The sequence below is a fragment of the Protomyctophum bolini genome (genome assembly GCF_963924005.1).
Source record: "Protomyctophum bolini genome assembly, chromosome: 6".
Classification (NCBI taxonomy): Eukaryota; Metazoa; Chordata; class Actinopteri; order Myctophiformes; family Myctophidae; genus Protomyctophum; species Protomyctophum bolini.
In genome coordinates, this window is record NC_137867.1 from 13,667,923 (window position 1) to 13,683,543 (window position 15,621).

General features: G+C 41.9%; 1 protein-coding gene across 3 annotated transcripts in view; it reads left to right on the plus strand.

Annotated features, from left to right (window-relative positions):
* The window catches only part of slc4a4a (solute carrier family 4 member 4a), a 71,686-nt gene that overhangs the window by 16,604 nt on the left and 39,461 nt on the right, over positions 1 to 15,621 (plus strand). For all 3 annotated transcript variants that reach the window (XM_080766635.1, XM_080766636.1, XM_080766634.1), the window contains 2 exons: positions 10,246 to 10,381; positions 15,443 to 15,603. In XM_080766635.1, coding sequence (XP_080622761.1) covers positions 10,246 to 10,381; positions 15,443 to 15,603 — 297 coding nt within the window. The remainder of the gene's footprint in view (positions 1 to 10,245; positions 10,382 to 15,442; positions 15,604 to 15,621) is intronic.

Genomic DNA, 15,621 nt, shown 5'->3' on the forward strand with positions numbered 1-15,621 from the left:
GGGTGGGCGATATGGAAAAATATAATATCACAATATTTTCTCAAGCAGTATCACGATACACAATATTATCACGATATTATTTCATGCGAAAGGAAAAATAAATGAAAGAAAAAGGAGTAAGAGAACATTTAGACCAAAATACTTATTTTTAGATAAAATCATAGAATCATAGAATGTGCATTCCCTCTATCATGTAGATATGTAAGATATCTGTGAAAAGGCATATCGTGGAGATATTGTATCGTCTCCACGATAACCCTGCATAATTCACTGACCGGGGTCCCCTAGGGGTATTGGTCCCTCTGCACCAAATGTCTTCATCCAAAATAGGCCATTTACAATCTATTTTCGCTTATTATGACATACCTAGAATAAGGTCGATGTTCATGTGGTTAAAAAAACTGTTTGTTTGCTTTTATCATGTGGGACAGGGTTTTCCTTTATGTCATCGCTCATCAGTTAGTGAAACCTCCTGGATTGGAAACTAAACATCTGTCACTCAGTCAAATGGGAATCACCCCTTGTCCAAGAGAGACATTAGGCTTTAGGCTGCCGCTGGATATTAGGTATTCAGGCAGGGCCGAGCCCCCAATGTGACCACACTGGTCTCTGGCACTGGAAACCAATCATATACCGATCAAGGACAGATTAAGGCTTCTAGGCGTCAGGCAGGGCTATTCTGTCACATAACGTCACTGTCGGTTTCTATGGCGAGTTAGGGCAGTCATTACACACACACACACGCACACACACACACACACACACACACACACACACACACACACACACACGCAATATAATGTATTATTATTATTATTAATTATTTTTGGCTTTTGTGCCTTTATTGATAGTTACAGTGAAGATAGACATGAAAGAGGGAGAGAGAGACAGGCAGCAAAGGACACCATGAACAAGACTTGAGCACATGACGCTCTGTGCGGCCAGAGCCTATATGTGGCATGCGCCTGGACCACTAGGCCAGCGGGCACCCCGATATAATGTATTATTGTCAGGAGAGCAAACCCTTTGTCGTTTTTCTTCTTTGATCCTTTAACAGAATAGCAATGACACCAACCACATTAATGGACAACTTTTTTTTTCTTCAACCAAGGTTCATGTTTTAGGTTGAGAAAGTAAATTAATGAATTTTTTTCATTTGCTGCTTTCTTTCATTTTAACGATTTTAGCTATTTTTGACAGGGGGGGGCGGGGGCATTTAAACAAGTGGCTAAATATGTATTTTTGACAATTCTTTACAGCGATTTCTTTATTATTATTTACTATAGCCCTACTAGACCCCAGGAAATTACATCTGGCCACAAAAGATCACGGGATCTATTTAATGTGAAGGGGGAGGTGACAAACTGACATATTGAGCCTATACACACAGTATGGCAGCCCCCTAGTAGTCAGTTGTTCGTTCAGACATAGAAAACAACTACTGTGGCCAGATGTAATTTCCTGGGGTCTAGTAGGACAGTACTATAGTAAGTAATAATAAAGAAATCACCGTAAAACGTTGTAAAATATATATATATTTACTTTAGCCACATGTTCGAATGCCCCTGCCCCCTGTCAAAAATAGCTAAAATCGTTAAAACGAAAAAACAAAAAAAACACTCATCTTTTACTTTCTCTAAAAGTTGAAAAAAACTAAAGTTGTCCTTTAAAAAGCTCCATAAAATCAAACTAAAGGTTTAGGTTTAACTCCAGCAGAGGCAACAAGCCCCCTGTGAATAGGCCAGAGGCAAGCCAGAGGTCTGTCTGAGAGCAGCTGCAGTGTGAGGAGCCTGGCACGCAAGCATGTACTGTACCTTCTTTCTGTTGTTCTCTGCCCTCCTTGTCCCTCTCTCTCTGTCTGAGAAATGTGCGTGCCCCCAGGGGACGGCCTTGTCTGCTGTCTGGCCTAAAATAAATCCTCTTGTTTGGTCAGATGGACACGGCAGGGACTGCATGTCCTGACTCAGTCGTTCTCGAACATTTTTACGTCAAGGACCCCCAAATTGCCCCCAAATTTGACCATGGACCCCCCCTCTCCCCACCTGAAAAGATGATGTTCCAGGGACTTCCAGAAGAGAAGATTTGTTTTTGCTTGCAGATCGCCTATTTTTGAATAGCCTACTGTAAGTATAAAATAGTGCTTAAGTGGTTAAACTGATTGTGATGCTATATCAACTCATTTTGCTGGGGACCGCTTGGAAGCCCTTTAAGGACCTCCGGAGGTCTCTGGACCCCACTTTGAGAACCAGTTTCCTAACCTCCTAGTCAAGCAGCATTTATTTTTCTTTCCCCTTTTCTAGGTAGATTCAAAGTAGATTTTGAATATTACTTTGATAGCTATTCTTATTACAGCATGGGGTTGGGTAGCTGGGCAGACCCAGGGGGTAGGAGATCTGCTGAAATGCAGAGTGTGCCAGTTAATTACTTAATTACTTGTATGTATGTACAGTTGTAATAGACATTAGTTAGTAGCATTACTTGCATGCTCTGTAGGCCTCTGTAGGCCTACTCTGGGACCAAAACATGCATTTGGTGGCTCCCCAGGACCCACATTGACAGCCAAAATACAGCCAAAAAAACATCCGAAACGGTTGAGAAATGACAGAGTTACTGTGTGGGGGACCCCAGGGGGTCCCTGTACTGTACTGTACTGTACTGTACTGTACTGTACTGTACTGTACTGTATGCTGCGCAACAGTGGTGGTGAAAACCAACGCTATTTTCGTGCTCGGACACAGCCAGGGACACAGCTACACACAAAGCTCCGTATAGGAGTGGTTGCACCACTCAAAAAAATAATCTTGATAACAAGAACATGAGAACAATAACCAACGTATATAGGATAGTAAACTGGACTAAAACATGGTCTAAATTATTACTGATCCTCTTCCAGCAGTGAAAGCAGGTTATTTTGACTAATGATCCTGTCATCGTTATCACTTCCACAAGGTCACTTCACCTCAAATGATGATATGATAATTAATAATTTCTCACCTCCTTTTCCTACTTGGAAGATGATCAAGAATGATGTAACCCATGTTATGGTTACCGTATCTGACTGCTGAAGTAAGTCGATCAAGAAAGACTTTAGGTATAAGAGACACTAGAGCGTATATGTATGTGACATTACTACATTAGATGATACTATACTCTTGCATGATGCAGGGCTTTATGTTTTAATATGTTTGTTATTTCCCTGTGGACATTTGAAGGAAATTAAACCCTGATAAATTGAGCTATGGGATGTTTTATTATCAATCTCCCTCTGGGGTATTACCACTTCATTACAAATGTCAACATAGGATCTAAATGTGTACGCACAGCCATATTTTGAATATTCATATTTTCACAAACTTCAATAGCTCTTCATTTTCATGGCTGGTGGGGATGTTTTATCCCTGTAGTTGGTCAGACTGAACTTCCTTTTGGGAAATGTAGACTTAAATGTAGAATTAATTAAAAACATGTTAACAATGATTAACCCTGGCATCCCTATTTTCAAAACCTTTCAAAAATTGTCAAAATGTTGTTTTCAGCCAAGAAGCACCCTTCTGGCGTTTGGCCCATCCTACCTTAAACTAAGCTCCCAGACCTGTACCCTCTGGCCCTGATACTGCTAGGCCGCCTCCCAGCTGTCCCAATCACCATAGATATGTAATCTATGATTCTGATCATGTATCTACAGTAGCATGTCTTTTTGAGCCCCTCCTATACACAGGTTTAATGTTTGTCTTTAGTGCAATGTTTGTTTTGTAAACGCCATTGACAATGAAGGGGACATTTACATCATAATGTACTTCATTACGTCATATTGTCTCTTTATTGTTAATGGCGTTTAATGTTTGTGTTGGCAGCGTTTGTTTTACATCACCATTACATCACCTAATCAACATGAGTTAGACTTTAATATATTTGCGTCCCTCACTTCACACGGGTGTGATTTTTATTCTTGTGATTAGAGAATTAGTTATGAATGCAATGTTTTTGAATCAATCACTCATTGCTCATAATCAAAAAAACTTCGCACTAAAGCTGTGTAGAGTTGGCCATGACGCAGATACTGTAGATGCCAACCCTGACCTTTGTTGATGGTGATTGAGAAAACATGACAGAATCTAGGTATAAAGGTCCCAAGCTAAACTGGCGAGCTAAGTGTTGGTGATGTGCTGAGCTGTTTTAATTAAGCACCTGCTGTAGAGCCTTGGTTTGCAGTTGTGAATAGATCATCTTACATACTAAGCAGTTAGCCATTGTATTTTTTTTTCTTTCTTTCTTCTTCGTCTTTTTGTTTTTCTTTTCTTTTTTACAAACCGAACCCTGCCTATAACCATCAGTCTCCTGTCTAGACTTGGACATAAAGGGTACTGCCTGAGAAATGACGGCTCCATTGGGCAGTTGAAGTAATGCTTCCTTTGAAGGTACTGAAAGATGCTTGACTCCCCGCGTCCCTGTTTCACTGCATTCGTCCAAACTAACACAGTTGTTTTGCTACCATCCAATACTGGAGGGCTGACATGTGGTTCACTAGGGGAAGAATAGAACTGGCACATCTACTGGATGGCAGGTGCAGGACCAACAGTGGATAAGGCAATAAAATAAAAAGAACTTTGTAAAGCTCCTAGTCAAGGCGTAACTGGGAGCCTTACAAAGTTTCAGTGTTCAACCACATTTAAATGAACCACTTAAACCCTATAGAGCCCCACAGGTCTCTATATATTAAACAACATCAACAGCATCAGAACGTCAAAACGTCTCCCCCAACTTTACTAACAGTTAAGAGGAATAAAGCTTTCAATCATATTGATCTGCATAGGTTATGATCAATTGAAAAATAGGATGTGAAAACATCAGAGCAATATTTACCAACCCTGGATGTTTATGCTTCCATGCTCAACCACGAACTCTCCAAGTGACAGTCAAACAGATGATTCTAACCTACTATATCGGTGTCAGGTCAGTGGGCCGTGGCTCAGCGGTCCAGGCACCTTGGCTGGTAATCCAGTCTGGCAGTGTGCCGCGGGCTCGACTCCCAATCCCGACGGCCTTTAATGCATGTCTTTCCCCCCATTTCCTGTCAGCCTACTGTCTGTCCCTCCTGATTGGTTTGTACTGGTAGGCTATATTTTCGTTGTGAACATGTCACAGGTCATCACATCTGACACGAATGCACCCACGCTCCCTGTGGAGCAGGTAAGATAAGAACAACTCTGATGGCAGTGTAATGTAGCTCTGGTAGGGATCTCTGACGTTAGGCTGCTCATATTGGATTAGAATGTCAGTCCTGACAGATAGTCGGAACAACAACACTCAGTTGGGACATGATGAAAAACACTAACATGTCGTGAAGTGGTGGCTAATTCATGTCAACTGACATTTGCATTTAGAGTTCTGCAGCTTTTAACCACTTGAGCCACCACCTTTCTTTTTTAAATGCTTGAACTTATTTTTGTTGTTAATGCCTATAAAATGTCCAAAATAGGGACACCAGTTTTAATGTGATCATTGCATTCAGACCACCTGACCTGGTGTGACCTCGCCATGGCCCTCAGGTGCTACGCTCATCGCTGGCTATAGCATTCTCAACTCTTGGAAGGCTTGCCCCTATCAGCTATCATAACAAATCTCCAGAGCTACATTGTCCTGGCATAAATACTGTGCTCTCAGTGAGTCCTCCTCAGGGGGTCACTCTGCATTCAACCCTAAGTTCTGCTCCCTCCCCACGGCACTGCAGCACTGGCTGTCCTGCATACTGAATGTCATGGACAAACATTGTCTGTTGTTGTTGCGTTGAATTAGATGGTGTAGAGTTGCACCGTCACTGTGTGTACAGTGGTGAACAAAAAAATCCTGCAATTAGATACCATGAAGCTTCTTCATCTTCTTCTTCTTTTCTTCTTTTTTCCCTTTTGTTGTCTTATAGTGCAGCGTAATTTAACAACAACAAAAAATAGGAGACAGAAGGTATTTTGTGTAGGATGCATGTCAAGAGTGGGACTAAACAGGCCTTTAGTGGCAGCCAGTCACACTGAGCTCTCTGCCGGGCAGCGGGCATTCTTCCTTCGTCCCCCTATCCCATGAGCCTCCGCTGCTCGGACAAAGTCCCCTTTGTGCGCCCATGGCTCTTGGCTAGAGCTCACAGAGCTTTGAAATTGCATTTGAACGACGGGATTTTCATTTCCATCCCTCCTTCCCGCGCCTGTGCTCACCCCCTCTTTGCTTTCACTGTGCTCCGTAGTCCGGACCCCGACTCCACCCCCCCTCCCCTTAGCAACTGTTCCACTGAATCGACACTGCCACTTGATAGCACCTTTGGTCTTTGGATATAGAAGATGGCACAGGGATACTGTTTGGTCTCAAGGACAAATGGTTTACAACGGTGTTGATAAAATGAAATCTAAGAATTCTAAAAAAAAATGAAGCATGTCATAAAACGCTCTTCAATTCAGAATCTATAAACATTCGTATTGCATTTTATTTTGTTACTGGTCCAGAAAGGATGCCTATATGTCAAGAGTTCACACACACTGTTTCTACATTATGTCCTGAGGCAGTTTAACCACTTAAACCCTAATTGACCGGGGGTCCCCCAAGGGTCTATACTTGACCCCTTCCTTTATTGCCTCCACACCATCTCCTAACCAAAAATGGCAGATCTACAAGTGTGTGAGCTTGTAGATCTGCTATTTTCTCAGAGTGTTCGCTTGTTACGACATGACCAGAATAGGGTTCATGCAGTTAATGAATAACTGTAATCACTCAACTGTAATAGCGGCATGACCAAAACTCTAATCTGTGCCACGCCCCTTCTCAGCCACTCCTGTGACAGTGAATGGGAGACTGACTGTGGTCGCTTGTACTGTACTTGATGCGTTTCTGTACTTTTGCATTCAAATGATCTTTGCCACGCGTGTTCTGCTAAAATGTCAGCTTTCTTGTCTGGCTCTTACTTGACCCTGGCGCTTCTCTATTTAATACATGCTTACATTACGTATGTTGTATTTATGTACTGTTTACTGTACTTGCTATAAAGTACTCTGGATAGGAGAGTCAGCTAAATGTGTGACATGTACATGCACTGTATATGTAAATGATTGTACTCCGGGCATTATTTAACACAAAGTGCTTGCAGCTAGTTACAGCTTGCGGTCATTGCTGTGTCCAAGCATTTAATTTGTCGTGCACCTATCAATCTCACGGCTACTCATCTAGCTTGCACCTGCAGTGCTAAGCCCTCACCTCACTTACTATGTGCTGACTGACTGAGTGAATGGCTGAACACGGCAGTTAATGTAATGTTACAGGGCAATAATTATGCTTGGTAGCTAAAGACAAGTTTACATAGCGATCTAAATGGCTCTTCTGAAGTCAACAATGTCAGGCATTGTAGATGGCACTTGTTGTGTGCGCCACAGGACGTGCGTGCAGCAGATTTTTCTAACATCAGATTCATTGTGACATGTGCATGCGTGAGCACACATGCGCACACACACACACACACACACACACACACACACACACACACACACACACATGCGCACACACACACACACACACACACACTTTCTATTTTTTCTATTTTACAAATGTAACGCTGTTAATTGAATTTATTAGTGAATTCATTTTCTTTATAATGCGAAAACAAGTATTTTTCTCACAGAAACTGTAAGGGTACAGTTACAACACTTGGAGGGGAGGTTCATAATAATTATTCAAATTAATGTAATACAAATTTACATCAGTCGGCCTCATGGTGGCGCTATAACAGCCCACTTTACATTTTGCCTTATAACTCTTGACCTGTAGGTCCTTGGGTCATGACGCATCTCCCCATATAGACCACGCCCATTTGCGTCAGGATATATTTTCCGCCATTTTCAATGAATTGGTACACATTATTTCTGGACCTATCCGATTAAAACACCACAGGCAGAATTTTGATAGTCTGTATCTTTCAGCCCTAATCGGCTTCCAAAGTTAGTGGGAGGGGCCTATTTAACAAAAACATGTTTTTTGGGGGATACACAAGGGGCCAGCTAGGCACTCCAATGTTGAAGCGCTGGGCCCTAGTGGTAAGAGGAAGGTCTGCAGGCGGACCCGTGGATTCATGACGAGGAAACCCCGTGCAGCTGAGCTTTAACATTGAGCGCTTGGTTGCACTTCCGCATTTGACCTCCAAATTTTGGAGGTCAAATGCGGAAATGCGCCCCAAAAGGCGGAAATAGACGGTCCCTCCAGCGGCTTCAAAACGCCACTGACATGAATAGCGGAGGGGGCGGAGCTTCGCGCCAGTTCAGTCTCTATCCTTTTAATACTCTATGGGGATACATCCCTAATTACTTACACATGATCACAGGGGTGACTTGACTAGCTAAATCAGTGGAAGGGGCCTATATTTCCGAAGGCATCTGTGCCTTCGAGCCAGCGAAATTGCAAAGTGTGACTTTGCCATTCCTCTCCATCATTTAGCTGGGGACCACCTGGAACACCCTCAAGGACCACTGGTGGTCCTCGGACTACTGGTTGAAAACACTGCCTTAGACCCTAGCGTCAGTGGTGGGCGAAGTATTCTGCTTTTTTACTTGAGTAAAAGTAGCAATACATATAATCATGTAAAGTCAGGTCAAGATTTATTAATGGCATTTTATGCAATACAATAACCTCCTTAGAACACCATTCAGTGGATTCTGGAATTCTGAGATGTGAGTCCATGATACAATGAACTGGCTCTTGGTGTCATTGTGCACGTTATGCAACCAACTGTGACTGTGCAGGACCGGTGGATGGTGACGGCATCCGTGGCTGGCTATGGGCCGCTACTGTGGAGGAATCTGATTCATGTCCTGAAATGGGGGTGACGATATGGTGGTCCTGAGCACACATTTCATCAAACCAAACGACATTTCAGAAAACAAGACAATTCACACAAACAACAGTTCAATTGACATGACATCTGAGAAAACGTAACCTTTCACAAAACAAAATATTTCAGAAAATACAACATTTGAGAAAACACAACATTTGGGAAAACACGACATTTGGAAAGTACAAGGTCATTTCAGATGACAGAAGGGGTAGGACAATAGTTCTCGTTTGTGATTGAACAGAACCCAAGTCAATTCAATGGATTCAATGAATGCTGTGATTGGTTGGGCTCCTCTGTCCAATCACAAACATGTTTTACTATGTCCATGGTCATACGTTATACACTAGAGCTCACATTTCATACTATATTTTGTTTTAACATATTTGTCAGATAAAGAGACACTTGTACTTACAGGATACTGTATCTATTATCAAATAATCGTGTTCCTTCAAACAAACACCTTCAATTAACTTCAACAAAATGTATTTCATTCCTGCACAGTGTGAAAATGCAACTCTAAAGATGTAGTGTGGCTGGCGGTATGAGCATTAGTTCTGTGGTTGTTTGCTGTTGTGCGATGATTTACTGTACTGCAGTACTGTACACAGATATTTGTTTGTGCATTCCTCCAGAAGTTCTTTTAGAATAAGGCATCAGAAAGTGTTGAAAAGTATTAATTATATATCAGCCCCTTTGAATGTTGGAATGGCTCATTTTTTCCCTGTAAGAGCACTGATGCTTGTATAAGTATTCAAATGAGAAGACAAGGGGAAGGAAAGCAAAGCCTGGCTTGTAAAGAATAGGGCAGTTTGTGAAGCATTTCCTAATTGTTAATGAGGGGCTCCAGGGCAGCGTGCCAAGGTTTGGAGGGCCAATGGGAGGAGGCCTGTTTGAACAGTGTGGTGTGGGTGAAGGGGCTTGTAGTGGGGACACTGTCACCCCTAAACCCCCTCGGACCCCCTTCTACCTGGCTCTCAGAGCGCTGGAGCGGCTAACTGAGAGCGGCCGTCACTTTTTAATGGGTTGTTGCTGGTGAGCTTGTGTTGCTTACCAGCTGTTATCTACACACCCACCTCCCGAGTGAAGACCACCCGAGATTCATATTTGGGGGGGTCAGCGAGTGGTGAAGATGTCAAACAACAACAACAACGAAGAGGGGAAGGAAGGGAAGGAAGAGAAGCAAGAGGACGCGGTGGACGACAGGGGGAAAGAGGAGTCGCTGGAGGGGGTAAAGATCCCACCACCGCCCCCTCCTCCTCCCGTGTCTGCCTCTGAGGGCAAGAAGGAGGAAGAGGTGAAGCCCTCGTTGCCCGAGCCCTTGCCCAATGGGCACCAGCAGTGTCAACCTCCTGTGAACCGCAGCGTTTTCCTTCTGTCCACAGTCTCACCGGCGGCCGAGAGGATCCGCTTCATCCTTGGGGAGGACGATGATGGCCCGGCGCCCCCGCAGCTCTTCACCGAGCTGGACGAGCTGCTGTCAGTGGACGGACAGGAGATGGAGTGGAAGGAGACGGCCAGGTAAGAGCTTCAACACACCGTTCACTGTACGTACCAAGTCACTCACTCATACAGGTGTCAGCATCGAAGTGTTGGTGAGACATGTTCAGCAATAGGCTACAATATACAACAAGATAAAATAGTGATAATTTATACTACTGGAAAAAAGACGATAAAATAAAATAAAAGTAAGGTAGTTTTAACCTCTGAGCAATGGATAATGTCATTCTCTGTAAACCTGTTCATTTAACTGGTTTGTTAAATTGGTTCAATTAATTGGTTACTTATTGTTCACACTCAGACTTACATTTGCTAATAATAATGATAATAATGATAATTTCAGTTAATCTGCTGCACAATAGAATGTCACATCAAAAGAGGAGAGCGCTGTCAAAACAAAGATGGCATGTCTGTCCTGTGTAGTGCAGTGTGGGATGAAGCAGGATGGGAGGCCTGGGAGGATTGAGATGGTTGTTTATGCACCATTAGAACTGAATGAATGAATGACTGACTGACTGACTGAATGGACCTCTCTACAGGGGGGGGCCTGTTTAACCCTTTGACCACTGGTTTTCAACCCTTTTCAAGGCCCATTATTTATTCTGCATTTGAGCCACGGATAAGATTTTGGCGTATTGATTTCGTACCATAGGAGAAATAACCATTCTCCTACATTCTCCAATTGTCTAGACTTCTTGTAAATTGTAATGTAATGTAATGTAGACGTTTTACAATAATTTACTCTTGAGAGCGTATAAACATGAAACCAAATGGACCCGTGGTTACCAACTCTCCATCCTTTAGCTGGGGACCACCTGGAACCCCCTCAAGGACCACTGGTGGTCCTCAGACCACTGGTTGAAAACCACTGCCTTAGACCCTAGCATCAGTGGTGGACGAAGTATTCTGCTTTTTTACTTAAGTAAAAGTCCAGTAAAAGTCCTGTATTCAAAATATTGGGGTCAGTTACAATAAAACGTTCAGTACATCATATATGTTTATTTACTGTCAAAAAATAAAATAAAGATAAAGTGTTCAAAAAAAGTTCCAATAGTAAAAGTTGCAGAATGTTCCATTTCACACGTTTTTTCAAAAGTTTGCAAAGTTTGTCAAAATCTTCCACAAATAGCAGATCCGCGACGAGCTGTGAGCTTGTAGATCTGTTCTTTTTTTTCCGAATAGCCAAAGTATAGAATAGGGCTTAAGTGTTTAGTGTATGTTTTTTGTAATACTAATCAATTATGCAAAGTAGCTAGTACAGTAACTAAAGTTTTCAAATTATTGTAGTGGAGTCAAAAGTAGAATAGGCCCAGTATGAATATTGAAAAATGGACATACCAGTACTAAGTAAAGTAAAAGTACCTACAAATGTTACTAAAGTAAATGAGTAAATGTACTTTTAGTTATTTTCCACCACTGCCATATAGCTTCCCAATTATGAGGCTAATATTCAGAGAACATAGCAGATCTACAAGCTTGTGACTCGTGCGTTTGTAGATCGGCAGTGAAGATATGCTGAGCATAAACAGGAGGGGGCTTAGTATCAGCCCGCTCCTTTTGTTTTACTATAAACATCACCATTTGATGTGTTGTTTTTGGCACGACACTCTTGTATGATGAAGTAGAGCCTTAATTGGACATTCTATATAATGAGTACTTTTACTTTTGGTACTTGAGGTATAGTTTGAGGCCAGGACCTTTTTTCTTGTAAGAAAGTTTGTGGTATTGCCAAAACCTATTTTACCACCACTTCACCATCGCTCACACTCCGTTCACTTGAACCGTCTGGATGAGCATAAACAGTGTGGTCATTAAGCTGCTACAAATGAAAGTCACGACAACAAGCCTATAGTAGATCATGCTGACAGACAAGTGAGCTGTAGGTTAATCCCGCCCACATCCTGTTAACTGGGAATCGGCCCACTGTGGTGGCCGCGAGGGTATTGCAAGTGGGCCCCCGGATAATTGCCAATGATAATAATTATAATCATAAATATTATTGATAATAAAATTGTGTGATTAATACCAGTAGTACAACACCTTGATGCCGAGAAGACTGAAACAACAGAGCTTCTTAATACGACACAGTTGAGAAACAGGAGTTAAACTATTAATCTTGTGTCAGATTAATTAAGGTTAAGGTCAGATGTAACGTTGCTGACCGGCTCCATACATGCAGATTTAGGTGATGATCCAGTCTTCTCCATGTATGGCTATCCAGGGTTTGATGAGGTCAGTGTCGTGATCTTCATATATGGAACTCCAGGTATGGAGATGTGTTGTACCAACGTCGCGGCAACCACAGTGGTTATCATGAGACTGTCACAATGTGGTCATGCAATATATTGATGTCACGAGGTGACTCACGACATTCCCATATTGATGACATCAGGGACCTCCATATATGGTCACAAGGTGTGACCTCACAAGGCGTAATGGACTGGCAACCATATTCTGTATGGAGACGAGTCCGACCGAATGACTGACGGGTTTTGCAAGTTTTCATAGTAAGGAAGTGAAACCAATAGTGATACCAATAAATAATTACTTAAAGTATATATTAAGGTTAGTTCCATTGAGCCAAGGTGGATGGAACAAAACAAAAGGATTGATTGATCATAACTGAACGCTGTACGCAGCCCACCCAGCTGACCACTTAACACGGTAGCCGAATGGATGCCATGTTATGTGCTCAGATGGCTGGGCATGAGCGGCCCATTTTTCACCCAGAAAAGCAGAAAAGGCTGATCCACTGTTGTGGATATAAGACGCCAAGTTATGTCGTGTTTATCATGCATTGCGTATTTATGAGATAGTACCAAATACCAATATGAATGCCTGATTCTTAGGACGCGCATACACTTTTAAGCGCCATAATACTTGAGTGACACCGTACCTTGTATTGGTTTTATACTGCATCAAATATTTCACTTCCTACTATATTTTTTTCAGAAAGGTTTGTGTTCGAATGGTAGAAATTCAAACACTTCAAATGCTTTAAAATCGTTAGTTGATAATAGTTGATAGTATATTCCATTCCAGTGTTTTTCAAATGAGGAACATTTAACTCTAGTGTGAGATTGGGAAATAAATACATAAATAAATGTTTTCACTTTAATGTAACAACATTGACAGAATTTGTGTGAAATGCTGATCTGTGAAATGTTATATCAAATTAATTCAAAAACCTGTTATAGAATAGAAAGCAATATGCATTTGCCATTATGCTGTTTTATCTTGATTGCAACTCTTTACCTCCATTTGTAATGATGAATTAAGTATAGTAGAATATGCTATCTACTGTATGGGTTTCTCTTGCAGTTTTGAGAGACTATAGGGAAAGTGGGTACTGAAGCCAAAAAGTGCTTGAGAACCACTGGACTATTCATAAATCAATGTGAATGTCAAACTTAACCCACTATCCTGTTCATGAACTGCTGAGACATATGGGACTATTGGATTCAAGTATGAATAAAACATTTCGCGATTGCATGGTGGTGCTGGCTCTCTGCCAAATGGCCTCTCTTTGCTGCCAATATGGCCAAAGAAAACCCATGGCATAGCAAGAACAAGGCTTGTGAATGACACACTGAAGGCAGTGAGTCATTCACAAGCCTTGTTCTTGCTCTTACTGTGCAGAAACATGATTATGTGCCATGTTCTGGACTTCTGTGAGAATCTATATACAGTACTGTATTCTAGATGTACTTGCTTAAGCTTTTACAAATTCCCAAGAAATCAAAAGTGCATGCGAACATTTTCAAAAGTAATGAAAATAGCTGTCACATCACAGATGTGTTTGTGCATAGTTCTCATAGTATCTTTTCTTTTCATAGAAAATAAAGGGAAGAAGAAGGGAGGGGGGACAAGGAGACTAGCTCACAACATTTTGACATTTTGTGAGCTACAGTAGATGGCCTTTACTATTTTCACAATTTTTGTAATAGAGCTTGATGGTTTGCTTAATAATCAACTGTTTGTAAGTTTGGGTGTCGAGGGCCCCACTCCCTTCCTAGAAATGTAGTGTAGAGTCAAAAGTACAATATTTATCTTTGAAATATAGTGGAGTGAATGTCATAAGTTTCCATAAAAACTTAAATACAGTTTGTTACTGTCCAGCACTGCAGTCGATTCAATAAGTAGGGATTAATCCACCTGCAGTACTAGGCAACACTTGATCTCCTCTCAGCGTAAGCCTGTCGAGGATCCTGGGTTAATAATGTCAAAGCTGTAGGTCAGTGGTTGTCAAACAGTGTGCCATGAGATAAGTCAGGTAGTGCCTTGGGATGTTGTGACCACTGCACATTATTATTGCAATATATACAACTTTACAAAAAAGCCTAGGCCAGCGGTCCAGGCCAGAAAATATATATATTATTAAGGTGCCAAGCCCTTATTGTATTTGTCTGTTTGTTTGTTTCTTCTTCTTCTGCCAAAAATAGCAGTTCTGGCTTAACCGTGCAGCCATTTTTCGCTAAACTTGGCAATATGGTAGAGGGCCATGTCAAACGTTGAGGAAGCCCACGACTATTGGCCAAAGGGTAGTGCTATAGCACTCAATTGAAATAGCAAACTTTGATTGAACAGGCATAGCTCATGAACCGTTGGACCGTCATACAACTTCGATACACATATGCGTCTCCTCATGCCAAACAACTTTAGTGTTCTGACTTTAGTTTTGACCTCTGACCTCTGATCACCCACCATTTTGAATTACAGTATATGAAAAACAGTTAAAATCTTTGATCATGCATCTTTGATCAAAATGCATGAACATTTCTACAATTGGCGCTATACTGTAGCAATCGAAAATGAAACCTTTGAACAGGCATAACTCATGCCTCATTGGGCCAAAAGCCATGGCACTCGTTTCCATCAGCTATATTGTTGTGGCTTGTGGGTGGTCCTCGTGGCTTGTTTGAAATATACTAGTGGTGCAGAAGCTTAAAAAAAAGGGTTAGAACACACAAGTTGTAATGTAAACATACAATCAATCTGTAGATATAGTACAGGTGCATATAACTTGCAGACGTGTGTACATCTCAGAGCTGACTGAATGTTAATTCTCCCTTGCTCCTCCAGGTGGATCAAGTTTGAGGAGAAGGTGGAGAAAGGTGGCGAGCGCTGGAGCAAACCTCACGTGGCCACGCTCTCCTTACACAGCCTGTTTGAGCTGAGAACATGCATAGAGAAAGGCACCATCATGCTGGACATGGAGGCAAACACCCTGCCACAAGTTGTTGGTAAGTAGTCCCAGACAT